The sequence below is a fragment of the Phoca vitulina genome, unplaced genomic scaffold, assembly GCF_004348235.1.
Source record: "Phoca vitulina isolate PV1807 unplaced genomic scaffold, GSC_HSeal_1.0 scaffold50, whole genome shotgun sequence".
NCBI classification, from domain to species: Eukaryota; Metazoa; Chordata; class Mammalia; order Carnivora; family Phocidae; genus Phoca; species Phoca vitulina.
The window spans coordinates 11,915,780-11,941,823 of record NW_022589753.1 but is presented as its reverse complement, the minus strand read 5'-3'; the positions used below and the strand labels follow the sequence as shown (position 1 = coordinate 11,941,823).

The 26,044-nt window shown below is 47.3% G+C and overlaps 2 protein-coding genes across 4 annotated transcripts in view; one reads left to right on the top strand and one right to left on the bottom strand.

Moving 5' to 3' along the window:
• The first annotated feature begins 1,043 nt into the window (after positions 1–1,043).
• DDX27 (DEAD-box helicase 27) lies at positions 1,044–20,476 on the top strand. The gene is made up of 21 exons (XM_032387536.1): positions 1,044–1,217; positions 2,746–2,892; positions 4,749–4,808; positions 5,060–5,225; positions 5,777–5,817; positions 5,943–6,029; positions 6,717–6,822; positions 8,238–8,411; positions 9,072–9,222; positions 11,674–11,773; positions 11,892–12,033; positions 12,942–13,095; positions 13,953–14,034; positions 14,134–14,311; positions 15,503–15,609; positions 15,795–15,897; positions 17,355–17,449; positions 17,526–17,649; positions 18,182–18,269; positions 18,828–18,902; positions 19,029–20,476. The coding sequence occupies exons 1-21, from the start codon at positions 1,125–1,127 to the stop codon at positions 19,045–19,047; spliced, it is 2,292 nt and encodes a 763-aa protein (XP_032243427.1). The 5' UTR covers positions 1,044–1,124; the 3' UTR covers positions 19,048–20,476.
• A 93-nt stretch (positions 20,477–20,569) lies between these two features.
• The window catches only part of ZNFX1 (zinc finger NFX1-type containing 1), a 25,476-nt gene continuing 20,001 nt past the window's right edge, over positions 20,570–26,044 (bottom strand). For all 3 annotated transcript variants that reach the window (XM_032387534.1, XM_032387535.1, XM_032387533.1), the window contains 3 exons: positions 25,364–25,474; positions 24,954–25,049; positions 20,570–24,090 (listed from right to left, as the gene is read on the bottom strand). In XM_032387534.1, the coding sequence (XP_032243425.1) occupies positions 21,649–24,090; positions 24,954–25,049; positions 25,364–25,474 (2,649 nt within the window). In that variant the 3' untranslated portion in view covers positions 20,570–21,648. The remainder of the gene's footprint in view (positions 24,091–24,953; positions 25,050–25,363; positions 25,475–26,044) is intronic.

Below are 26,044 nucleotides of genomic sequence, written 5' to 3'. Positions count from 1 at the left end.
ATCCTCAGTGAGGTTCTGACACAGGCTACATACAGCTTGGATGAACCTTGAAAATACTAAGGGAAATAAGCCAGACACGAAAGGATAAATATTGTAAAGTTCAACTTATATGAAATATCTAAGATAGGCAAATTCATAGAGACAGAAAGTAGATGAGAGGTTATCAGGACTGGGGAGAGGCGAATGGGGACCTGTTGCTTAATGGTTATAGAGTTCATTTGTGGTCATGAAAAAAATTCTGGAAACATACAGTAGTGATGGTTGCACAACATCGTGAATGTAATTAATGTCACTGAACTGTACACTTGAAAATGGTACAAATCACAGCCACACAGGAGCAAATAGCTACCAAGGATGGGTAGTCTGGGAGAACACGTTTGAGATGTTTAAGGAAAAGTTGCCTAGAGGAGGTGATCATAAGCGCAGTTACGAGCCAAGATTTCCACACTCAGAAAGGAGAGGAAAAGCTTCTGGTAAGCTCTGGGACCTAGTTTCTAGACTCTGGAGCCACTGCTTGGTTGTAATCTTGGCTGGGTGGCCTTGGGAACCTTTCCGTGTCTCAATCTCCCCGTACGTAAAACGCCCACAGTAATGGTATCTTCTGCTAGGGTTGCTATGGTGATTAAATTAGTTAATGCATATAAAAGTAATCAGTTCTCCGGGCGCAGCAACTGCTACATAAGTGTTAGCTAGTCTTAGTTTTGTTTAACTTCTTTTCTTTTTTATGGAAAAGATCTAAGAAGAAAATAAAAATCACATAATTCTACTACCCAGTAGCAATCCCTGCTAACCGTTTATTGCCATTTCTTCCACAACTTTCTGTCCGCAAATGCACAGACACAGAGCTCCGCCAGCGCACCTCCTCCGCACGGCGCACGCCGCACGCCGCGGCCAGCGACCAAGACAAAGAAATTCACCGAAGCCCAGCCGGCCACGGCCTCCGTCACCCGAAACCACCTCCCAGATTGCCGCGTGCGCACTCCGCGCTCAGGGGAAGGAGCGTCGCAGGGCCTTCCCCCAAACGGAAGTGATGTCAGCACATGCGCAGTGACGACGAGGAGGCCGTCGGAAAGTAAGGGCCGGCCTGTGTGCGAGCTGGTTTCCGGAAGTGGTGCTGTGGCAGCATGCTCGAGGAGCTGGGTTTAATCGGGACCATAGGCGAAGATGACGAGGTGCCAGGGGATCCTGAGTCTGACTCCGGGGACGAGGAAGAGGAGGTATGAGCCGATCGGGGTTGGGGGCGCGGCGGCGTGCAGATTTCCATGATTGCTTCCCTTCTCCGTGATTCCTCGGGCCCCTGCCCCTAGCTCCTCAGCATCCTCCTGCCAGGCCGGCAAGTGTCCCTGGAAGGGGACCCCAAGATCTTCCTCAGTTTGGTCGCCACTCGCTTTCCCTCACCTCTGCGCCTGTGCCGGTAACGCGCCGCGTTGTCTTGGCGAACTTAGTACCCATTCACTGGTGTTGAATCCGGGCTCTATGTAATAGATCATAGAGATCCAGGGGCCAAGCCAGTCGTGGTTCCTCATCAGGGGTTCGTTCATTAAGCCAGTATTTATTGACGTGGAGGCCATGGGACACCCGGGTGCAGGTGTCTGTAGGCTACACCTAGTGTTCAGCGTTCGGGACACAGCAGTGAACAAGATGGGCAAGGACACCACTCTTCTGAAGCTTATGCTGGGTGGGAGGGTTACAGACATTAAGCAGTGTGGCAGTTAAAAGAGGAACAGTGTCATGAAAAGGGGCTCACCCTACAAAGATCCAGCCCAGGTGTTTGCCCCACTGTGGCCTCATCTGCCTACAGACACCTCCACCTGGGTGTCCCATGGCCTCCACGAATTCAGCTTCACCAAAGCTGAACTCGGGTCTCCCTCACCTTCCCAACCTGCTCCATCTCAAGCCAGAAACCTAAGCATCATCCTTGACAGCTGCTTCCTTCTCACTCCCCTCCAGTTTCGTTCAGGCTAGCTCAGCTCTTTTAACTTCTCCCCCTTTTCCTAGCTCACCCTAGCCCAGGCCACTGCCACCTTGTGCCTGGAGACCCAGCATCCTAAGGTACCTACCTGGTCTCCAGCCTTTCTCTTGCCCGCCGCCCGCCCCCCCCCCATTCACTACTTAGCAGCAGCTAGAATGATCTTTTCATTTCTTGAATGGAAAACTATTATTAAAAAGGACTGGAGCAAATATGGCAAATGATAATGCCGAAGTTAAAATATGAAGTTCTGTACAGCTAGAAATGATATGTAATCATTATTAATAATGAACTTTAGGGTGAGAGTTCTTACGAGTTCTTACGAGATTGTTTAACTCAAGTGAGGAAAAAAAGGTCAGTTTCTAGTTCTCAGAAGCCGTAATTCAGTCAGTCTTCCTTTCCAGTTTTTAGATGTTTGGGTTTTTGTCATTGGTTTCTAACTTAATTGAATTGCTGCAAGAGAAAAAAGTCTGTATGATATTGATTCTTTGAAACTTTTTGAAGATTTGCTTAAAGGGCTCTTGTGTGATCAGTTTTTGCACCTATTCCATGTCTGTTCAGAATGCGCACTCTCTAGCGGTTGATACGTTGTCTATAATGTTCACAGGAATGAAGCTTGTTGATTGTGCTCTTCAGATTTTCTGCAGACACTTATTTTTTGTCTGCTTAATCTGTCAGTTACTGAGAGAGCCATGTTAAGATCTCCCATGACAATTGTAGATTCCTGTTCCGTGTTGTTTCAGCCCTGTAGTCATCCTGCTTCTCCCTCTTCTCAGGGGCCCATCGTGCTGGGCAGAAAGCAGAAAGCCTTGCAGAAGAACCGGAGCACTGATTTCAACCCTGACTTCGTTTTCACTGAGAAGGAGGGGGCATATGATGGCAGCTGGGCCATGGCCGATGTCATGAGCCAGCTCAAGAAGAAGGTAAGAACGGACAGTGATTGGCAGTTCCAGGCCGTGGGCTATTGAGGTTGGACAGTAGGTTTTGGGGTCTAACCTCACTGCCTTTTGCCATCTGCTTACATTCAGCAAATGCTGGAACTCTTGGAAATATGTGGTGTAGTTTTGATGGGGTGGGGAGAAGAGTCACAAAAACCCCCAGTCTTGATTAAAACCAAAGTGTAAAATGTTGCAACATAGATTTATTACAATTACAAACACATGAATTGATCTACAGATGATATTTTAAAGTATCAGAAATATCTTATTTCCTTCATTAGAAGATGTCCATGACGGCTTTTCCTGGAGGAGGGCATGGCGAACTCAGATTAACTTCCGTATATATATTAAGGGAGACCATTCCTGATATTATACGCACTAAAATGTGAAAAAAACGTTTCAGAGGAAATCTGGTAATACTGGTCTACTGGTTTAGGAATACCAAATATTACATATAAATTGCTTGACTTAGAAAAGAAGTGGGCATAGCTATGTTAAAATGGTCTCTTTTTGTAGGTGTTCTCTTCTTGTTTTTTTTTTTTTTTTTTAAGATTTTATTTATTTATTTGAGAGAGAGAATGAGATAGAGAGAGAGCATGAGAGGGGGGAGGGTCAGAGGGAGAAGCAGACTCCCTGCTGAGCAGGGAGCCCGATGCGGGACTTGATCCTGGGACTCCAGGATCATGACCTGAGCCGAAGGCAGTCGCTTAACCAACTGAGCCACCCAGGCGCCCTCTCCTTGTTTTGAATACTAGAGAGAAACCTTTGTTACATTAGTTTGTAACAAAGAACAATCTAGCATGCACCCTTGGTAGTAGTGTTTTGATCTGCCCCACAGCGCTGTCATTCTGTCACTTGCCAGGTGATCTCACTGTTTAGGGTCCCTGGTTCCCACATAGCATAGCCAAAGCTGCCACAATGTCACCGTCATCTGCTTATTTGTCAAGATCCCATGTTTTCCTTTGAATCCGGTGAGCGAGCTAGAAGGTGCATCAGCGACATTTTCCATTCCATGGGCCTCAAAGAGAAATGCTGCCAGCACAGAGCTATTTACACCAGACTCTCTTGGTGTTCTGATTAAAATCAACGAGCATTGCCTTTTCATGGTTACCTGGACAGGATTTCTTTGTGATTTTTTTTTTTTTTTCCTTTTCAGTACTTTTTCAGAGAATGCCAGAGAAATTTTCCTTTTTCAAAATAATTATGAAATGTTTGTTTCCCTGTTCCATGTTTTGATGAAAGTTCACTCCAGGTTCACTTAACAAATTTTACATTTGTTCCCAGGTCCGGGTATATAGGCCCCATGTAATTAAAGACTTGGTCTTATAAAGCTTGCAGTCCAGCAGGGTAAAAGATAAGTAAACAAATAATTACAAATACAAAAACAAATAGTTAATTGTAGTTGTGGCAAATGCCGTGGCAGTTCAGGGTGCTTTGAGCATAGGTAAAGGAGGCCTGCCATTACTTACCCTTTCTAAAAGTTTCAGCAGAGTTTGCTTTGATTTCAGCCTTTAATTGCTAGGCTAAATTCTGATTGGCATGGGGAAGGATTTTTCTAAGTAGCATTCAGCTATAAATGTGACATCTCTTGGTAATTCTGTTCTTCTTAATAGTAAACACCTTCCAAAATGTGGATGTTCTTCTTGGTTCCAGGTAAAGATTTTTCACACTTGACTATTTATTTGTTTTGTTGTTGTTGTGAATAATCTGCAGATTGATTAATCTATCCAAGGACAGACGAGCCTCTTCTATATTAACATTGGAGACCCAACCCTCAGAGAAACCTTGCTTTGTCTCTTTCCCATATATATGCTTCTTATTCATCTTATTTTTATCTGCAGAGGGCAGCCACTACATTAGATGAGAAGATTGAGAAAGTTCGCAAGAAAAGGAAAGCAGAGGTGAGAAAGCAAAGCAGGTACTTCTCTGTGGAAAGCCCTGAGCTTTGCCCTCCACACGACCCCACCATTTTTCTTTAAGCCTGAATTGGAGTGCAGGGGTGCAGACAGGCTTCTCTGTGTGTCTGTTGTTAATAATCACTGAGAGTCCGCAGAGCATTCTGCCCAGGCTGGAGAGCATGGTATTGCTCTTCAGAGGTTCTAGATTTCCTGAAGTTTGTAGTTGCCTTTCTTTACTATAATATTTTTTCCAGGATAAAGAAGCTAAGTCTGGGAAGTCAGAGAAGGAGAAAGAAGCAAAGGAGGGCTCTGAACCAGAGGAGCAGGAAGACCCTGAAGGGAAAGATGAGGAAGGCCCAGAAGATGAAGACTCAGAGACCGATTACTCGTCAGCTGATGAGAACATCCTCACCAAAGCAGGTGGGCGTTACAGAGACGCTGTCGGAAACGGGGACAGGAAATTGGAACGAGTCCAGCTTTCCTTTGTAGGACTTCCTGTGTTCTTCTACACAGTCACATTTAAGATCTCCATGTTGAACTGCTAGCTTCTCTTTTTTCTTGGGGTTTTGTTAGGGTTGTTGTACTTTGCTGGCAGACCATACCCTTTCCCTCCTCCCCAGCCCCACACAGCTGCTGGCACCTCTAAGACTCAGATTTATTTGGGGTGATAGGTCCCCCACATCCCACCTCAGATGGGCCCAGCCGCGTGGTGGGTGCTTCATAAATATTTCTTGCAGAAATGAGTGCTCGAGCATGATAATCGAGTGCAGTGGTTGAGAGCCTGGTCTCTGGAACTTGCCAAGCTTGCTGCACGTGTCCTCACTGTCAAACGAAGCTAATGAGAGTAGCCCCCTCAGGCTGTTGTGTGGATTCAGTGAGGTAGCTACAGAAAGCACTTAGGACAGCGGCTAGCAGATTATAAATGCTTAGTAAGTACGAGCCCTGATGGTCAGCTCTATTTTTCTCCACAGATACACTCAAAGTAAAGGAGCGGAAGAAGAAGAAAGGACAAGTGAGCATGAGCATGGAAAAGAGCATGCAGCTTATTTTTGCAACCTGACAGGACTTTAAGGCCAGTTAGTTTCCTTGGGCCCATTTTGCTGAATTCTCATTCTGTCTTTTGATTTCCTGGTGTAGGAAACAGGAGGATTTTTTGAAGATGCATCTCAGTATGATGAAAACCTCTCATTCCAGGACATGAACCTTTCCCGCCCTCTTCTGAAGGTAGTTGCTTCTTTTGGCAACCATGGAATTATTGCAATCACCCCTTAACTAGGCTCCCTGCCCTAAACTGGGCTCTTTGCCTCCCTAAATTCTGTTGTCCACACAGCTGCCAGAGAACGCTCTTAAAAAGTTCCATCTTGGCCTATTAAGCCTTGCCCTTTCTGGTCTCTGGTGATGTCTCCTAGCACTCATTCTGCTCTGGCCACCTTGGCCTCCTCCCTGGCCCTCAAACAGGTTAGGCGTTTTCTTCCTCAGGGCCTTTGCACTTACTGTTCCCTCTGCCTGGAAAGTTTTTCCAGTAATCTGGTTGGGGTACTCCTCACCTCTTTCAGGGTTCTACTCAGTATCTTCTGCTCAGTGAGACTTTCCCTGACCCTATTATAAATCGTACTCGTTCCCAGCCCCCTTGAATGCTGTGGTTTTCTCCATACGGCATGTGATGGCTTTTGGTCTTTTTCCCTACCAGACTGTAAGATTGCCAAGGGCAGGGTCTTTATTTCTTTGGTTTACTGCTGTATCTCAGTGCCTAGAACAGATCTCCCACGTAGTCGGCACTCGATGAATGTTTGTAGAATGAATGACTGGGAGGGACTGAAGGAGTCACCACCTGTGTGGAAAACCTGCCTTGTTTGTTTTATGCTGAGACTCCTCCTCCCCATCCTGTCTGACCCCATCTTTTCTCTTCAGGCCATTACAGCCATGGGCTTCAAGCAGCCCACCCCAATCCAGAAGGCATGCATACCTGTGGGTCTGTTGGGGAAGGATATCTGTGCCTGTGCAGCCACTGGGACAGGTATAAAGGATAGTGACTTGGGGGGTGGGGAGAGGAGGAGGCAGGAGGAGGATGTTCAACCTACAGCAGGGGTCTAGGTTGATTTACCCAAGGGCCACTTTGCTAAATATGCAAATACAAATTGTAATGCAATAACACTATATATTCTTGCTTATTAATTTCCCTTAAATCTCAACATATATTTTCCTATTTCTTTAAGTACTCTTCACTTTTTTTTTTTTTAAAGATTTTATTCATTTATTTGACAGAGAGACAGTGAGAGAGGGAACACAAGCAAGGGGAGTGGGAGAGGGAGAAGCAGGCTTCCCGCGGAGCAGGGAGCCCAATGCGGGGCTCGATCCCAGGACCCTGGGATCATGACCTGAGCTGAAGGCAGACACTTAACGACTGAGCCACCCAGGTGCCCCAAGTACTCTTCACTTTTTAAAAATGGTTGTATCGTATTCTGTTATATAGCTGTTTCTGCTCTATAATTAACTGCACTAATATATAACATTGTAATGAACATTTTTTACTCCTATGATTGGGGATTATGTATAAATAAAGGTGACCTTCATGAGACCCCCTGAAATCTGTAACCTGTAACTATTCCTATTAGGGTGTCTCTGTGATCATGATCTCTTGTTGCTGCCATAATAAGAGTAAAGATTTTTTTTTAATTAAAGAGGGGCCGGGGGAGAGGGAAAGGGAGAGGGTGAATCCTCAAGCAGACTCCCTGCTGAGAGCGGAGCCCAGTGCAAGGCTTTATCCCACGACCCTGAGATTATGACCTGATCTGAAATCAAGAGTCAGACGCCCAACCAACTGAGCCATCCAGGTGCTGCAATAAGGAGTAAAGATTTTATGAAACAGACTTTCATCATGGTGTTCTGTATCAATAAATTATAGAGTAGAAGTAGTCACATGACAGAATATTATGCAACCATTTCAAAGTAAAGAGTATTTAAAGAAACAGGAAATATGGTTTTTTTGTTTTTGTTTTTAAGTGATCTCTATGCCCAGCATGGGGCTCAAACTCATAACCCCAAGATCAAGAGCTGCATGCTCTACCAACTGAGCCAGCCAGGTGTCCCTGTTATGCTTTTTTTGAAAGGGGATTACTGAACAGAATATAGTGTTATTGCATTAAATTTTTAATTTTTATATTTCTGTCCATTAAGAAAAATGTTGGTAATCTAGATACCATTAGGTTAATGTTTATCTCTGGTTGGCTGAACTGTGGGTGATTTTTATTATTTTCATATTTTTTTTGTACTTCTCAGATTTTTTACATTGGCCCTGTGAAAAAAAGCTTTACGAAAAAAAAGTTGCTTCATTTCCCCTTGAGCATGTATGTAGGTCTTCTGGGCTCAGGTGAAAACCTGAACCTTGAAGGGACTGAAGCTCCTCTCACCGGTTCCTGCTGCCTTCTCCAGGTAAAACTGCTGCTTTCGCCCTGCCTGTCTTGGAACGTCTGATCTACAAACCCCGCCAGGCTCCTGTCACGCGCGTGCTCGTGCTGGTTCCCACCCGAGAACTGGGCATCCAGGTGCACTCCGTCACCAAGCAGCTGGCTCAGTTCTGCAACATCACCACCTGCCTGGCCGTGGGTGAGTGTCTGGCGGCCCCTGAGAGACTGTGAAGTGGTGGAGGGTGGGTGTGCCCCACCATCTGAGGATGACAAGTACCAGGAAAGCCTTCCTGTGATTAAACCCACTTGAAAAACCAGATGAGGTGTTTTCAGAGTAGAGAGCTGGGGGGAAGGGAGAGGGTTTCACTGAGATTTAACGAGCCTTAAAAAATGAAACTTCAAAATTCAGGGCAAAAAAATTTTCTTGGGACTGAACAAATTTAGGATGTAATTTTTGCTTTGTATGAATAGAGAATCAAATATTTGGGGCAGAATTTTTCTGATGATATTCTATGGTACTGTTCTCCAACCTTCATGTAACCCTCTCTGTGCAGTGGGAAGGCAAAGGGGATGGAGAAATCGTTTGCTTTGACAGCTGCTTCTGTCAGTCCCTGGGTGTTTGAATCCTTCGGTTCTGAAGTGCCCTCATGTCATCATCTTTTTTCACACGTAGCATAGTTGTAATGAACTAATCTGTCTCCCCCAATGTCTTGTAAAATCCACATAGGCGGGGCCTTTGTCAGTCTTGTTCTCTGCTGTTTCCCCGGCATCTGGCATGGGATGTGGCAGGTGGCAGGGCCCAGTCCAGACTGTTGAACAACTGACTGACTTGGCCACTTGGCGGGGCTCTTCTCTGCAGGAGGCTTGGATGTGAAGTCTCAGGAAGCAGCTCTGAGGGCAGCGCCCGACATCCTCATCGCCACCCCAGGCCGGCTCATCGATCATCTCCACAACTGCCCTTCCTTCCACCTGAGCAGTATTGAGGTGCTCATCCTGGATGAGGCTGACAGGTACACCTGAAATGGTGGGGCTCCAAGTGCTCCGGGGTCCTGGGGGCCACACCCCAGAAGAGAACCTGCCTCTGCATTAGTCTTCATGGATCTTGCCATGGCCATGTGTGTGATGACAGTTCAGCTGCTCACATCTGGACATCTGTTCATCATTAGTCTGGATTATCCTGCTTTTTTTCTCTCTCTGTGATGTGATGGTTAAGAGGGAGGGTAGATCAAATTCTGACTCTGCCATTTCCTAACTGAGATTTGGAAATATTATTTAGATTCTTTGTTTGTTTAAGCTTTTTAAAATTTTTAAGTAATCCCTATACTCAACATGGGACTTGAACTCATAACCCTGACATCAAGAGTAGCATGCTCCACCAGCTGAGCCAGGCAGGCGCCCCTTTTACTTAGATTCTAAAGCAAATCTCTTCTTGTTTGTGAGGGATAAGAATTACACCCCCCTTCATGGTGTGGAGGATTCCAGGAGTAATACAGGTAGAGTGGCAGTGCACGGTGAGGACTCAACAAACAGCCTCTATTACTGTGGTAGGGGACTCCCTCCCTCCCTCTTCTCTCATATGGGTCCCATCTGTTCCCCTCTTTCCTTCATGACCGAACAGAATGAACCCCAGTGAACTGGACTCATGATCAGAGTGGGGGCAGGGGAAGGAGGCCACAAGCCCAAAGCCCATTCAGATTTACTCTCCAATTGAAGCATCTCCAAACTAAAGAAGTCCTGAGCCGAGCTTCGGACCCCATACTCCCCTCCCTCCCTTTCCCATCTCCGTGCATGGCAGCTCTGTCCTCCCAGTGGTTCAGGCCAGAATTGTTTGCATCGCTCTTGTGTCCTCATCTCCCACCCACAAAGCATCCATTGGGAAGTCCTATCAGCACAGCCCCACGTAGGGGCTTCTGCGCTTTCTGTCCCCTCAGCTTGGAATGACCTGTACCTTCCTCAGGTTTCTGCTCCAGTTGTCACTTATCCGAAGGGCCTTTGCTGGCCACTGTCTACAGCAGTTCCTGCTTTCCACTCTCTGAGGTGCTATGCCTCTCCAACCTCCTACATTGTCACCTGAATGCCTGTGTGGTGGTTGTGACCCTTCTCTCCTCTGGAACATATTTATGAGGGGCTGGCTTTGTGCTGCTTGCTGCTCTGTGCCCAGGGTTGCATCTAGTATCCAGCAGATGCTCAGTAAGTGTTCGTTGAATAACTGATTGATTTCCCCAGAGCAAATGAACCATTCTTGAGTCATGAGGGAGGTAAAGGAGATCTTTCTGAGCAAAGGGAATGTGATCTGATTGAGGTTTTAAAGGGGAAGGGAACTGTCTTCTTAAAAAATGTTAAAGTCCCAGGGCGCCTGGGTGGCTCAGTTGGTTAAGCGACTGCCTTCGGCTCAGGTCATGATCCCAGGGTCCTGGGATCGAGTCCCACATCGGGCTCCCGGCTCAGCGGGGAGCCTGCTTCTCCCTCTGACCCTCTCCTCTCTCATGCTGTTTCTCTCTCGCTCGCTCTCTAATAAATAAATAAATAAAATCTTTAAAAAAAAAAAAAAAAATGTTAAAGTCCCAGAAGACCAAGAAAGGCTGTGGATGTTTCCTATTAAGGAGATCAAGGACCATGACAAGTAAATGCAGTACATGATGCTCACCTGGAGCCTGAGCTGGGGAAGAAATACTGTGAAGGATTGAGTCAGCTGAACAAATTGGAGTCAGAGTAATCCTCTGATTAATATTATCTACAAAGACAAAAAGGTTCCTTTACAGTGAAGAGAACTGGCCGATACCACCTCAGTCATGTGATCAAACTCACGTCAGTGGTACTGGAACAAACGGATGGTCTGTGTCTCCTGATGGAGAGGGAAGTACACAGCCGCACCCCTGCACGTTCTCGCCTCCATGAGTTACTGAATCCAGTCACTGGGAAATGAGCAAAGACAATGTAAAAAAGCTTGAGGAGACTTCTGTAGATTAAGGGAGACTGAAGAAACATGACAACCAATGCAACATAGGAACTTCGGTTTCCTGGATTAAAAAAATAAAAAGATAGCTATAAAATGACATTTTGGGGACAATTAGGGATATTTGAACTTGGACTGTACTTCAGGTATTATTCAAACACTTAAATGTTTGGGGTGTGATAATGACATGATGGTTATATAGGAGAAGGTCTTTTCTTAGGCAGTGTGTGCTGGGATAGTTAGGGGTAAGGTGTTGTGATGTCTGCCACTTATTTATATATAGTTCAGAAAAAAAAAAAAAGATAAAGCGAATGTGGCCAAATGCTAGTTCTTGATGAATCTTGGTGAAAGGGTAAACTAACAATATTAATACATAAGTAAATAAACGAGCCTGAAACGTAACCAGTTAACATCAGAACATCAGCTTGTCTGATGTTTTCTGTCCATCATTGTGACAGATGTGAGCTCAGTCCATTTCTCTTGATTCCTTCTCACTGCTCATCAGGATGCTGGACGAGTACTTCGAGGAACAGATGAAGGAGATCATCCGGATGTGTTCCCACCATCGCCAGACCATGCTCTTCTCAGCCACCATGACAGACGAGGTGGGCCACAGGAATTCTGCTTGGTGGGGTGAATGCAGAGGACCTCCACCCCCATCCCCACCCCCTACCCCCCGCCTCCTGGCAGACGAGTGAGCATCCCTGTGTTTGTGCTGGGCAGGTAAAAGATCTGGCTTCTGTTTCCTTGAAGAATCCTGTCCGAATATTTGTAAACAGCAACACGGATGTGGCCCCCTTCCTGCGGCAGGAGTTCATCCGGATCCGGCCGAATCGGGAAGGGGACCGGGAAGCCATCGTGGCAGGTGAAAGCCCAGGGAGGGACTGGGCAGGGGGGTGCTGAACTCCCTTGGCCCTGTGGGTGGCACACTCAAGCGACTGGGTGTTGCCTGGCACTTCCTCTGACGGGCTCCCCTGACCTGTTGCGTGGTACTGCCATTAATGTGCTCTGCCACTTTGGCCTTGGGTCCTTCCCCCTTTCTTCTGTCACCTCACCTCCCTCCCACTGTCCAGTCCTCCTTAGGTCCTGCTGAACGCCCAGCCACTTCCCCCAAAACTGCCCCTCTGGCCCTTGGTTCAAGCTGCTGCCTCTCTTGCCTGAATTGTTGCAGTGGCCTTGGACTAGGCTCCTACTCCCACTCTTGTCCCTTGGCGACCATTCTCCACACTGCAGATCATTTAAAATGATCATTTACAAACGAACATTCACTCATGTTACCTCCCTATTTACAACCGTCGGGTGTCTCCCATTGCTTTCAGTCCACAGTCCACCCTCCCTAGGGAGTCCTGTACAGCCCTCTGGGACCGGGCCCCTGCCTGCCTGGAGTCCTCAGCCTGGGTGCCCAGCCATACTCTCCTGCTTCCGTTCTCTCAAACACACCAAGCTTGTCCTGCCTTGGGGCCTTCACGTTTGCTTCTTCCTCTGCCTGGAATCTTCCCCCAAATCTTGTGAACGAGCCTGCCCTGTCGTTCAGCCTAACATCACCTCTCTAGAGAGGCCAGCCCTAAAGCTGCCTCTCCATCTTCCCTTCCCTCTCTCACAGCATTTGTCACCCTTGGGAATTGGGAATTGGCTTCTCTGTGTCCTGGACTGGGAGCCTCACGAGGCAGGGACCTTGCCTGTCTCCCCCAGTGCCAGCCACATCAGCTCCTTCACAGGTGCGGAGGGAGTCTGTCGGAGGTGGCTTCCAGCTCAGTCTTCTCTCCCCACCAGCTCTGCTGACAAGAACCTTCACTGACCATGTGATGCTGTTCACCCAGACCAAGAAGCAGGCCCACCGCATGCACATCCTCCTGGGGCTCCTGGGGCTGCAGGTGGGCGAGCTCCACGGCAACCTGTCACAGACACAGCGGCTGGAGGCGCTCCGGTAAAGTTCAGGGGGCCGAGGCTCCCTCCCATCCTTCAGAGAGGGCTCTCCTCATGGAGAGAGAGAGAATACCACCCGGAGGTTATGTTAGAGTGATTGCAGGGGATACACACGGCACCGTCCCCCAGCGTAAAGATTTTAGTCCAGCTGCTGTAGGGTTATGTCTTAGATACATTGAGAATTCCTTATAGTCTCGCAGAAGCTGACACTGATGCCCTAGGGCTTGAGTGTTGGAGCTGCTGAGTGGGGCCACGGCAGGAAATTCTGACTTGGGAAGACACAGCACGTGTCCTGTTCTCTATAGCTTTTCCAGAGCAGTGGGCATACCTGGGTCTGTTAGAACGAGATTTGAAATCAAAGCCAGCCACCATTTCCTGAGCATGTACTTTGCCACGTCCTGTGTTTTCCATGTGTTTTTGTTTGTTTAATTCTTGTAGAATGAAGTCATGCTCATAGGCCAGGAGGGACCCTTTAGAATTCTTCACCTGTCTGCATTTATCATAGGCAGCTGCAAGGTATTTTTTTAAAAAAAAGGCTGCTTTGAATGCTGAGACATTTGCATTTGCTACTTCCTACAGTCTAGCTCTGTGGTTCCTGAACTTCCGTATTTGTAGGAGTTGGGGCTTAAGGTGGTATAAACCAAACTATGTTTTTGTTCTATGTTACAGGATGTTTAAGGTGTCATGTGAGTATCAGATGGTCTGATGTTTAGGATCTCAATTAGATTATCACTGTGACAATCTGTACTCTGCTGCTTGAATCCAAAAGGATTTGTGTTCTCTCTGCTGGCTCAGCCTCCTGTGGAGCATTTTTGGGGTTGAGTATCCAGGTGAACATCTGTTTGTGGCTATTTCTAGGCGCTTTAAGGATGAACAGATCGACATCCTTGTGGCCACAGATGTGGCAGCCCGTGGACTTGACATCGAGGGGGTTAAAACGGTGAGCAGCCTCTGTCTTCCTTGAACTTTTGCTGGGAGTCTTTTTGCCTCCTTGTGTTCTGTCTCTCTCCAACTCCCAGGTCTGACTTTGACCTTCCAGGTAATTAACTTCACAATGCCCAACACCATCAAGCATTACGTCCACCGGGTGGGGCGAACAGCGCGGGCCGGCAGGGCTGGGCGCTCGGTGTCTCTGGTGGGAGAAGAGGAGCGGAAGATGCTGAAGGAGATCGTAAAAGCCGCCAAGGCCCCCGTGAAGGCCCGGATACTTCCCCAAGGTGGGCAGGCACCAGTGTAGCAGCTCAGGGCGGTTGGGGTGGGCAGGGTGGGTCCTGGATCAGACTCTGTGGGACAGACCCAAGAGCAGAGGGTAATAGGTGAGAGTAGTCAGGAGCTGGATTGGAACTCCAGGCCTGCCACTTCCTTGCTGAGTGACCCTGGGCCGGTCTCCCCTTGCCCCTCTGTGTCTCTCTTTCTGTGAAAGGAAATGATGACAGACTTACACCTCGAGTGCCCCACTCATAGGTTATTTTCCAGCCTTTGGGAAGAGAAGGCTTCTTCTTAGGGCAAAAGCCCTATTAATCACCACCCCCCTTCCTTTTGGTGGGGGAAAGAGGTCAGCACTTACTTGTTTTTAGATGTCTTTCGTTCATTTCTTTCTCATCTGCAGGGTCACATTCTTTGTTTTTTAAATTTATAAAAATAATATATATATATTCAGTATTAGAAATTAGTAAATAAAAGCCAAAATGTAATTGCTTGTGGAAGAGCTCACCACTGTTAGCATTTAGGCACATATCCTTTGAGACCTTTATTCCATTTATACATGTCTTTTTTCTTTCATTTTTTTCATTTTCACTTAACTCATTCCATCAGCTAGCAATTATTGAGTACTACCAAGTGCCGGGTGCTGTTTATTCTATCCTAGGTATTAGGGATATAGCAGGAAACAAAACATCTGATACTCTGGTAGGAAGAAGACAATAAATAATAAGAGTAGATGTGATCCAGAATGTCAGGAGGAGAGATGCTGCTTTCGAAAGCTGTTTAGGAAAGGCCTCTGAACAGATGGCATTTGAGCTGAATCCTAGATAAGAATGAGGTAACCATGAGCAGTCTGCAGACAGTGTGCCAAGCAGAGAAAACCAGGGCAAAGCCTCTGAGGCAGGAGCGGACGCGTTGTGCGAGTCAGTGAAGGAAGAGCCAGAGAGGGCCCAGGGCACGGTGAGCAAGGGTAGAGATAGAAGCTCTGAGAGGTAGGCAGGGGCCACATGTAGGAGTTTGAAATTTATTCCAAGCGCAGCAGGCTCTTTGGGGGTGGGATGAGGAGGGGGTGTGTTGTGAAGCGGAGAAGTCACCCATAAAAAACCCCAATTTTCTGTTGTCACTAAATACACATCTCTCTTATTTTCATCAGTTACACAGTATTTATCCTTACTTAAAAATTTTTGTTGTTCTCTTCCCTTGAGATGTCATCCTCAAATTCCGGGACAAGATTGAGAAGATGGAGAAGGACGTGTATGCAGTTCTGCAGCTAGAGGCCGAGGAGAAGGAGCTGCAGCATTCAGAAGCTCAGGTAGGGCTGCACCGAGACTGGGGGGGGGGCCTGCAGGGCGGGGCGGGGAGCGGGCCACGGCGGTCCCTGCCAGTCCTGCCCTGCCAAAACCCGGTGTCGGCCAGACAGGTGCTGTCCTGCAGCTGCCGTGTGACGTCTTAACAGTTGGCGCTGTCGTGGCAGCCACCCTTGTGCTGTCTCCACAGATCAACACGGCAAAGCGGCTCCTGGAGAAGGGGAAGGAGGCACCGAACCACGAGCCTGAGAGAAGCTGGTTCCAGACCAAGGAAGAGAGGAAGAAGGAGAAAAGTATGTTGGAGAGGTCCCTCAAAAAGCTGGGTCTGAGTTCTCCTAGAACTCAGCACGGCCACTGCTAGGCCTGTTCCCAGAAGAACTGAGAACAGGGACTCAGAGGCACACCGTATGCCGGTGTCCAGTGGCCAAGGGGTAGAAGCGACCTGTGTGTGTCAGCAGATAGACAGTCACAGAAGATGTGGTATGCACGTCCCATAGAGTATGGTTTAGCCATAATGAAGTGGATACACACTGCAAGGGTGAACTAAGTGAAATGATCCAGATGCAAAAGGACAAATAGATATGATCCTCCTTATATGAGGTAAATCCATAGATGCAGAAAGTCGAACAGAGATTCCCAGGGGTTGTGGGGAGGGCGTTATGAACGGTTACAGAGCTTCTGTTTGGGGATGATGAAAAAGTTACAGAAACAGGTCACGGTGATGGTTGTGCAATCCTGTGCACATAATTAATGCCACTGAGTTGTGTACTTTAAGAATGGGTAAGGGGTGCCTGGGTGGTGCAGTCAGGTTAAGTGTCCAACTTTCAGTTTCAGCTCAGGTCGTGAGATCGAGCCCCGCATCGGGCTCTGCAGTCAGCACGGAGTCTACTTAAGACTGTCTCTCCCTCTCCCTCTGCCCCTCTCCCCGCTCTCTCTCTCTCTCTCAAATAAATAAACATTAAAAAAAAAATGGGTAAAATGGCAAATTTTATGTTGTATCTGTTTTGCCACAATTTAAAAAAAAAAAAGTAGGTCAGGAATATTTATAAGTATTCCCTGCCCTCCCCACCCCCCTTTTTATCACACAAATTCACATTTTTCTACACCTTGTTTTTTCCAGTTAACATAGCTGCCTTTTTTTTTTTTTTTAATGGCTGCATAGTCTTCCATCATGTGGATAGATTATAATTTATTTAATTACTCCCCTGTTGAGGGACATTGAAGTTGTTTGTAATCTTTTGCTATTCCAGCCATGTAGTGAATTAACTGTATAAGTGCCCTTTCACAATTAAGCACGTGCATTTAATTTGCAGGATAAATCCCCGAAAGTGAAATTGTAGGCCAGAGGATATGTGCATTTATTATTTTGTTAGGGATTGCAAAATTACCCTCCAAAGAGGTTGTACCAGCAATTTAAGAAATACTGCCTATATCTGATGGGACAAAAAGGGTGCATGCATGTTAAATTTCTGTGTTAAACATAGTTATAACTATATGGCGGGAAGGTCTGGGAGTATAAGTGAACCAAATCACCTTTCATAACACGATGTAGATAACGAATGTCTCAAGTGGATTAATGGAGAAATAGTGGAACAAGCATGTTAGTGAGATGGAGAGGTAACCACCAGCAGAGGATGTGAGTTGCTGCTTCTCATTTTGAACTCTTATGTACCAATTTAAAATATGTGTACTTCTTTTAAAAAAAGACGTTAAACAGTACCTGAAATCTCGTACTCTCTCCTCATCCTAGTTGCCAAGGCTCTGCAGGAGTTTGACTTGGCCTTAAGGGGAAAGAAGAAGAGGAAGAAGTTTATGAAGGATGCCAAGAAAAAGGGGGAGATGACAGTAAGTGGTTGGGTCCCTGCCCAGTGGCATGGGTCAGCAGTTCTGGTCTGTTCCGTACTCACATCATCCTTTCTAGGCAGAGGAAAGGTCCCAGTTTGAAATCCTGAAGGCACAGATGTTTGCTGAGCGCCTGGCCAAGAGGAACCGCAGAGCCAAGAGGGCCCGAGCAATGCCTGAGGAGGAGCCAGCAAGAGGCCCTGGTAGGCAGATGGGGAGCCCATAGGAGCTGGTAGGAAGGTTCTCCCTGAAACTTGTGCTTCTGGTCAGGGAGAAAATTGGAGGGTTAATAAGAGCCCATATTTTTTGAGTAATGTGTGTACCAGTGTGTACAGTTATTTTTGGGTTCCCAAGTGGTGAAGTGACCCCATGGTTAGTGGGGAGAGCTAGGATCTGAACCCAGACCTTTCTGACTCGAGCCTAAGTCCTTACAAACTGCTCCTTGGAGGAGCAGGTCAGGGTAAAAAGAAGTGAAGTCAGTCTTCAGCCCATTTCACATTTCAGTGGTTCTTTTCACTTTGGGACTCTGCAATCATCCTTTGGAGTGGTTCGTCACACCTGCCACTTCTGAATTCCTCATCCCTTTTCTGCTGGGATCCGATGTCTTGTTGCCATGTCAGTAAATCATCTGGCCAGACCATCCACTGAACTTGGAACCATTACCCTGAACTTAAGGATAGGATTTAGAAGCTTGAGCCAAAGAGGACATATCTAACCCATGCTTTCTGTGCACAGCCAAGAAACAAAAGCAGGTGAAGAAATCTGTATTTGATGAAGAGCTTACCAACACAAGCAAGAAGGCCCTGAAACAGTATCGAGCTGGGTAGGGTTTTAAGTCATCATGGGGCTCTTTGTATTTTGATCAAAGCTATATACCTTCTTCCTCCTTCTGTACTCCCCAATTCCCATATACTTGTAGCTTTATAATATATAATTTTAAGGGTTCCTGTCTGACACCCCCCCCCCCCATCCCCAGCTAAGCCCATCTCTGGTGAGAACAGGAGGAAAGTGTTAAGGCCCTCCTGCCTTGGAGGTGAGAATTTCTGGTTCAGAAATAGACCTTTCTCTCAGGAGAGCTAGAAAGGCAAAGCATCATGGTTTGCTCTTAGGAATGTGTTACCCCCCACCCCCACCCCCAGATCAGTATCCCTTGGGCTGGGGTTGGGTTGGGGATAGACAGAACTTCCAGTCTTTTTTTAAAGCTGGGCCCTGACTTCCACAATCCCGTATTATCAGGTGGAAAGACCAGGCTTAGAACCTCAGGCCCTGAAAACGGTGCGTCAGTGATGCTGCTGTTTCATGTGGGAGCTGGGTGGGGGCGGCGGTGAGACATTGTCTGTCTGTCGGGCTTCATTTCAGTGTCTCATCTTCTCACTCGCAGCCCCTCCTTTGAAGAGAGGAAACAGTTGGGCTTGCCCCACCAGAGACGAGGAGGAAACTTTAAGTCTAAATCCAGGTAATGTTTGCCCTTTTGGAGGGCCAGAGGTTGTGCCTGTTGGGGATTGGACCTTTCATGGGAAAGCTCCTCCTTCCTCTTTCTGGCTTTGGGAGTTGGTCTTTACTCTGCGGATTTTCTTCCTAGGTACAAGAGGAGGAAGTAGCCATGTTGGCCTGAAGTTCATGGGGCAGCCCTTAGATCCCTTCCTTGTGGGAAGTCATCCTGGCTTGGTCTCTTCTCTCCATTTGTAAAAAAAATTTTTTTAAATGTCAAGTCTGTATCATTTGTACATTAAAAAAAGAATGTAAGGTGGGGGGGGGGGTGTTGGTATGTGGAGTTATTTCCTAAGCATCCCTGTGAGTCAGCCAAGGCTCTTCTTGTTGATTAACTTTCAAATAAAGAAGATACCAAATGGGGGGTGCCTGGCTGGCTCAGAGAAGTGTACGACTCTTGATCTTGGGGTTGTGAGTTTGAGCCCCGTGTAGGGTGTAGAAAAAACCAACAACAAATGGAAGTATATTTTGGGAGGGAGAATAAACCAATCTGAATTGTATATTTTATTCTTCTGTTCATCCCTCAATAGCATAGTCTACCCCATCTACTTCCAATGCATCTTGATGCTTGTAGAAGAGCTGGATGTGGAGGAAGTTCTTCCTAGAAGTTCTCTTGATGTCTGTCTGTCCTAGAACTAAAAGCTGTCATCCACTGAGCATCAGCCATGTACCAGACATTCTGTGTACTGAGTACTGTCTCATTAAATTCACTACACTCTGTGGGAGAGGTAGTCATCCCCCTTTTGCACATAAAGAAACAGAGTGTTCGGGGAAAATGGAGTAATTTTCCAAAGTTACACTGGGAGTTCAGGTTTTTGAAACCAGGGTCTACCTGAACCCATACTGACTGTGCTATGGAAGTGCTACTGGAGAGATGGAAGCTCAAAGGGGACACAAGGAATCCCAGATAAATTTGCTCCTTGTTGCAAAAAACAGCTTTTACCCTGTAGAGTGTGGTTCTCATCCTTTCTGAATCATAGGTTCCTTTGACAACTAGATGAAAGATAGGAGATACCCCTTGAGAAAATTGTTACGGTTGTAGTCTGTCCTATATAATTTCAAGTACATACACCACCCCCACCAGCTCAAAAACTGTAATAGTTACCCAGTAGCACATACCCTTGACATTAAAAGAATGTGTTCAAAGCTATTCATTTAGGCTGCACCTAACAGTCATCAACAGAAGGCTCCACTTCAGTAAATAACAGCATACCTGGCATGATGGGAGTATGCTGACTCCTTGTGTGTATGTGCTTACAGAAATCAAATTCTAATCTAATCTAAACCAAACCTCCAAGCTAAGGTTGTTAGGTTAATAAAAGCCAAGTGCAGAACTGTGTACTTTTTTTTTTTTTTTAAGGGGTTATACATTGCATGTGCATAGCTTACCTCTGGGAGGACTCAGGAAGCGGTTAACAGAGTTGTCTCTAGGGAAGGAAACTTCAAGTTAAACCTTTTTATACAAAAACACTCTTTTTACCTTGAGTAAAAATGACTCACCAGCTAAATAAAAACCCTGTACCACAGAAACAGGACTGGCCTCCTCGTAGGCAGTGCCTCCATTCGCATCCTCACTGTCTCACGCCGCCCGAGCTGCTTCTAACAGTTGACGACAAATGTGGACCACTGAAATTTCTCAGTCATCGTTTTTATTAATTGGCTTTATAGGCTAAAGTGCATAGTAAAGACAAAAAAGGATATGCATACATAGGAAAAGGACATTTTTCTCACCAACATTAGAAAGACCTGAGATGCCTAAGTGTCTGTTCTAGGAACACTGAACTGAGGGAAAATGTATGCAGGCAGCAGGCCTGGGGGCTGGCTTCTGGCATGGGTCTGGGGCCTGCAGAAGCTGCTGGCATGCTAACCCTGCCCAGGAAAAGCTGTAATAGTGTTGGAACAAAGGGTCACACTTTGGATAGGTGCTGCTGGTACCAAATGTAAGTTTAGTTCCATTCAGGGCCCTGGGGAACCAGCACTGCTACTGAACTTCTCCTCCTGCAGACAAAGAAACCTCCACCATCCCAAAGTGCCGGTCATAGGAGAGGGTACTGGGGAATCACTCCTTAGGTTAGCCTGGGCCTGCTGCACAAGCCCCCCAGCTGTGGGTAGTCACACCTTTCCCACTCTCAGTGAATATGTAACTGGGTCAGGGTTAGCACTGAAGTCTTTGTCTTATCACATGCCTCCGTCTCCGGGAGCGAGGGTGCCCAAGGAGGAGGGTGGGAGGGATTTTTGTGCTCCTGGAAAGGATAAGCAGTTCATAAACAACTCCTCTGGACCTCTGTTTATTAGAATTAAAGTTAGTCTACAAGTTAGGGCCTGGCAATTAGAATTCAGTCTGCTTCACTGAGTTCATACACTGTGCCCCCGGAGCACCGCAGAAAAAACATCTGACTGAGTCAGGACCCGGAGATACCGGTAGGTACCCCAAGGTGGAAGCCCCAAACGTGCTCCAGGGAGCCTGTCCACTAACTTGCAGGAGAAAAAAAGAGAAGAAATCTGTTAACTTTGCTCTCAGTTCTGGAGGTAAAGTGCTTATTCTAGCGCAGGGGAAATCTAGAAACAAACGTGGGCAACCCCTAAAAGTGGATCCTTAAGTAGGTGCTAAGACTAAAGGACAATAATAAAAAACAAACTTCGGTTCCTTCAAGAGGGAGCCGACCCCAGCCAGGAGGTGGCCAGGCACAAGGCAGGGGTGTGCCATCTTCCTACAGCATCCTCTGGATCTCCTCAAAGTTCATCAGGTTGTTGGCCGTGTCAGACCAGGCAGCATGCTGGGCTCCATCCATCTCAGAAGCAAGCTGATTGCTCCTTTCCAGAGTATGATTTATGCCCCCAATCACCTCCTTACAGTCAGGACATGTGCCCCTCTGCATGGCTCCCCCGCAATCGCTAATCACGTAGATGTGGCCATTGGGGCACTTGAACCAGTGGCCACGAGGAAAACCCATAGCATTGACTATCTGCACTCGTTCTTCCTCTGAGATGCCCAGGCCAGAGCAGGGAAGGGTGTTTTTCAGAGCTTCCATCTTTTTCTGCACAAGCTGTTCATCCTCCTGGGTGAACTTACACGTTTTCTCAAGGATCTTCCGGACACTGTAGACCTCTTCTGCTGTGCTACCTTTCATCTTCCCCTCTGCGATCTTGCAGCGGGACAGGAGGTTCACCAGGTACGTGAGCCTCTGGATTTCACTTTGGAGGTCATCCAGCTCCTGGCTGGTAAAGCTCAAACGCTTCTTGGCTAGCCACTCATGGACCTGTTGTAGTCGAATCCCCACTTTCTCTCGCTCTGAGACCTTCACCTTTTTCAGAGAATCCCACAGGCCCGCCAAGTGGTCATAGAAGCTGATGTAATTCTCAACAAGGCCCAGGTCCTTCACGGACAGATTCTTCTGGTCTAGCTTCTCCTTCAACATCACAAAGTCTTCAGGAAGCTGCTGATGGAGGAGGCTCTTGCTCTCTAGCAGGGCCTTAAGTTGTTCCTGGCTGGCTGCAATTTCCCCTGCTGAGCCCTGAATCTTTTCCTTGACGATTTCAATCTCTTCCAGTCGCTGTTTGATGCTGGTTCCGTAGCGGAGGTTTTTACGGATGGGCACCTGGCAGATAGGGCACACCTTCAACCTGATGGCAACTTCGTCGTCCTTCTGCTCATTCATGTAGCGGTCCAGGGCTTGCACCTCAAAGATGTGGCTGCAGTCTTCTAGCTGCACAAAGCGGGCGTCGGGCTCATCCTCAAAGCCAAAGAAGATCTGGGTGACTTCTTCCTGGTGGCAGACACGGCACTTCTTGGGGCATGGCTCCCCACACAGACCAATGCAGGGGTGGCCACAAGCCAGCAGCTTAGTACAAGGCACGTAGCATGGGGGCCGGTTGCAGGGTTCAGAGCAGAGTCTGGTGCACTGGTAGTGCTGGCAGCGCCAGACACAGGGTTCCACGCAGGGGCTGCACAGCTCCCCACACTTCCTCTTGCACTGGCTGTGGACACAGCGGTTCTGGCAGGTCCGCTGGCAGGGTGGGCACTCGCCGAGGCACGGCTCCTGGCACTTGTGTGAGCAGATGAGCAGGCGCTTGCAGGGCTGCTGACAGCGCTCGTGAAAGCGCCCTTCGAAGCAGCTGTGGCAGGAGCCGGGACAAGGATGCCCGCAGTCCAAGACGGTGCCACACTTGGTGGTGCACTTGACTGGCAGGTCATACATAAGGTCTTGCACGTTACCACACTTCACCCGCTGGCTGTGCCCACACTTGAGTTTCACGGTGACCATTTCTGAACATAAACGCACACAGTCCTCACCGCAGGGGTGGCTGCACCTGTGCCCACATTTCAGAACCTTGGGGCAAGGCTCTTGGCAGCAAAAATCTGACTCAGGCATGGAACAAGGAACCATTTGTTCATGGCCGCACCGAAGAATGATTTTGCGCACCTTCACCTGACAAGGCTGACACTCCTGGAAGCAAACCAGAGGGCACCGGTGCCCGTCCTGGCAGATGACCTTCTGGCATGGCTTCATGCACTGGAACTCCTTGTGTGAGCAATCATAGGGGTGACAGGCACGGGTGCAGACGTGCCCACAGCCGAGCCGGAACTCACAGGGTAGGCTGCAGCCTCCTTCGGGCACTTTTTGGAAATCAGAAGCTTTGGATACTAAGGTGTGGGTATCGGGATGGTTCTGGCAGCATAGCCGGAGCGTGCGGCCTATTTGATTGTTCTCTCGAAGAGTATGGATGATCTTGCTCCACAAGGGCACCTTGGCCAGCATCTGCATGTTTCCAATGCAGTACATCCCCTTCTTGGCACGGGACAAGGCCACACAGATGCGGTTGGATATCTGGAGAAAACCCACCTTGCCTTCCTCGTTGCTCCGCACTAATGAGAGGAGGATGATGTCATTCTCTTCTCCTTGGTATTTGTCAACCACATGGACCTTGACGCCAGCAAATGTCTTGGCTGGCATGAGTTTGCGCAGGCAGAAGAGCTGCCCGGTGTAGGTGGTGAGGATGGTGATCTGGGAGGGCAGGTACTCCTGACACAGGAAGTACTTGCACAGTTCTACCACGAAGCGAGCCTCATGCTGGTTCTGGTGGCTTTTGCCTTCTTGGATTTCCTGTTCAGGAAAGTTGTGTTCCACAAAGAAAAGGTTGGAAGAGACCCCCTAGAAAGGAAAAGAAGTGATATGTTAGGAGGTTCACTCATGCAATTTCTTCTGTCTTCACATGTATTGGCCACTGGCCCTATTCCAGGGAGAGACCTTGCAAGGCTTTTTGTATACTTTGTACCAAAATCTTTAATTTTGGAGTCAATCACCATGTACTTTCTTTTGGGACCATGGCAAGTAGGGAAATGGATAAAGAATTAGTCTATTTCAGTTTTCAATACATTTGTTTGATATAAATATTTAAAACAGCCATCCACAATCCAACTATTATAGTCCAGGAAATAGGCAGCAGCTATGATGATGAAGATGTTGAGGGACCAGCTAACTTACAAGCACTCCACCGTGCTGACTGCTTTACACACATTATTTCCCTCAAAACAATAATGTAATGAGGCAGCACCCATTATTCTCAATCTACAGAAGACCCTGACACTCAGAAATGGTATATAACTTGCTGAAAAGTTACAAAGCTACTAAGTGGCAGAGCTGGGATTCAAAACCCACGTCTCTATCTCTCAACTTCTATATTATTTCTCCCCTTAATAACCAGCTTTTAAAAAAGCTGGCTCTAGGGGTGCCTGAGTGGCTCAGTCAGTTAAGTGTCTGCCTTGGCTCAGGTCATAATCGCAGGGTCCTGGGATCGAGTCCTCCATTAGGCTCCCTACTCAGCAGAGAGCCTGCTTCTCCCTCTCCCTCTGCCCCTCCCCCCATGCTCGTGCTCATGCTCTCTCTCAAATAAAATCTTAAAAAAAAAAAAAAGCTGGCTTTAGTCCCTTCTGAAAACCCTTTTCCATCCTAAGGAAATACAGCCTTCTAGGCTGTTGAGAGCATCACAGAAAGATCAGGTAGGGCAGACTCACCTTTATCTTCTCATATTTGAGAACAGAGGGATGATTCTCCAGATCCTGGTAAATGTAGGGGGTCAAAAGCCGGGCAATTTCAGGGCGCATGCGGTGCTGAAACAAGATATATATGTCATTAGAAACATGGGCAGAGAATAAGTTTTCTAAAGACTAGGTTGCTGGTGGAAAATCTTGAGGTAACCTGAAAAGAATAGGGAGAAAAGAACAAAATGTAAACAGCTCCTTTGTCCAAAACAAACTCAACAAAGGCTGATCTTGTGGTATTTTGTAACAGAAAAGAAGTCTGACAGTCACTGCATTACTAAACCAGTTTTATTTTTATGAGACTTTCTTACTGGCAGTTGGTAGGTTCCCAGGAGACTTCTCCTGGACATTTGGGAGGTAGTAATAAAAGTTCAGCTTCTCACCTGGTAATTCAGACGGACAAAGGGAATGTTTACTTTCACCAGCCGTTCAAAGAGGGATACCTCAAGGTTGAAATTCTTGGCTAGATCATACACGTTGGCACTGGGGCGCAGCTGAGAAAAGAAACAAGTCTGAGGACTCTGTATTGACATATTTTATCCATCCACCCACCCACCCACCCACCCATCAAAATGTTTTTTTAAGTGCCTTATGTGCGCTATTCTAAGTACTGACAGGCTAAGGATAAAGAGCCCCAAGGGCCATGAAGGTAAGAAATACGGGTGATGTGACAGAGTGCTCAGGGGAGGAGTTCGTTTAAATAGGCCTCTCTAAAGAGTGACATCTGAGTTGATGTCAGCATGGAGAAGTTGCTTATCATTTGAAAAGCAAACCATGAGAGGAAGCAGGAGAAGGGCAGGGGTGGGAACACAGTGGGCAAATGAGATGGTGATAGAAGTCAGAGAAGCAGGCTGCACCTGAGAATATTTGCCTCTGTAGGCCACTTTAAGAAGCCTGATTTTTAGGGTGCCTGGGTGGCTCAGTCATTAAGCGTCTGCCTTCAGCTCAGGTCATGATCCCAGGGTCCTGGGATCAAGCCCCGCATCGGACTCCCTGCTCAGCGGGAAGCCTGCTTCTCCCTCTCCCACTCCCCCTGCTTGTGTTCCCTCTCTCGCTGTCTCTCA

Coding starts and splice junctions, on each gene's coding strand:
- DDX27 (XM_032387536.1), top strand. CDS start 1,125: ATGCTCGAGGAGCTGGGTTTAATCGGGACCATAGGCGAAGATGACGAG. Junction 8,412..9,071: donor CACCACCTGCCTGGCCGTGG/GTGAGTGTCTGG, acceptor TCTTCTCTGCAG/GAGGCTTGGATGTGAAGTCT. Junction 15,610..15,794: donor TGCAGCATTCAGAAGCTCAG/GTAGGGCTGCAC, acceptor CTGTCTCCACAG/ATCAACACGGCAAAGCGGCT.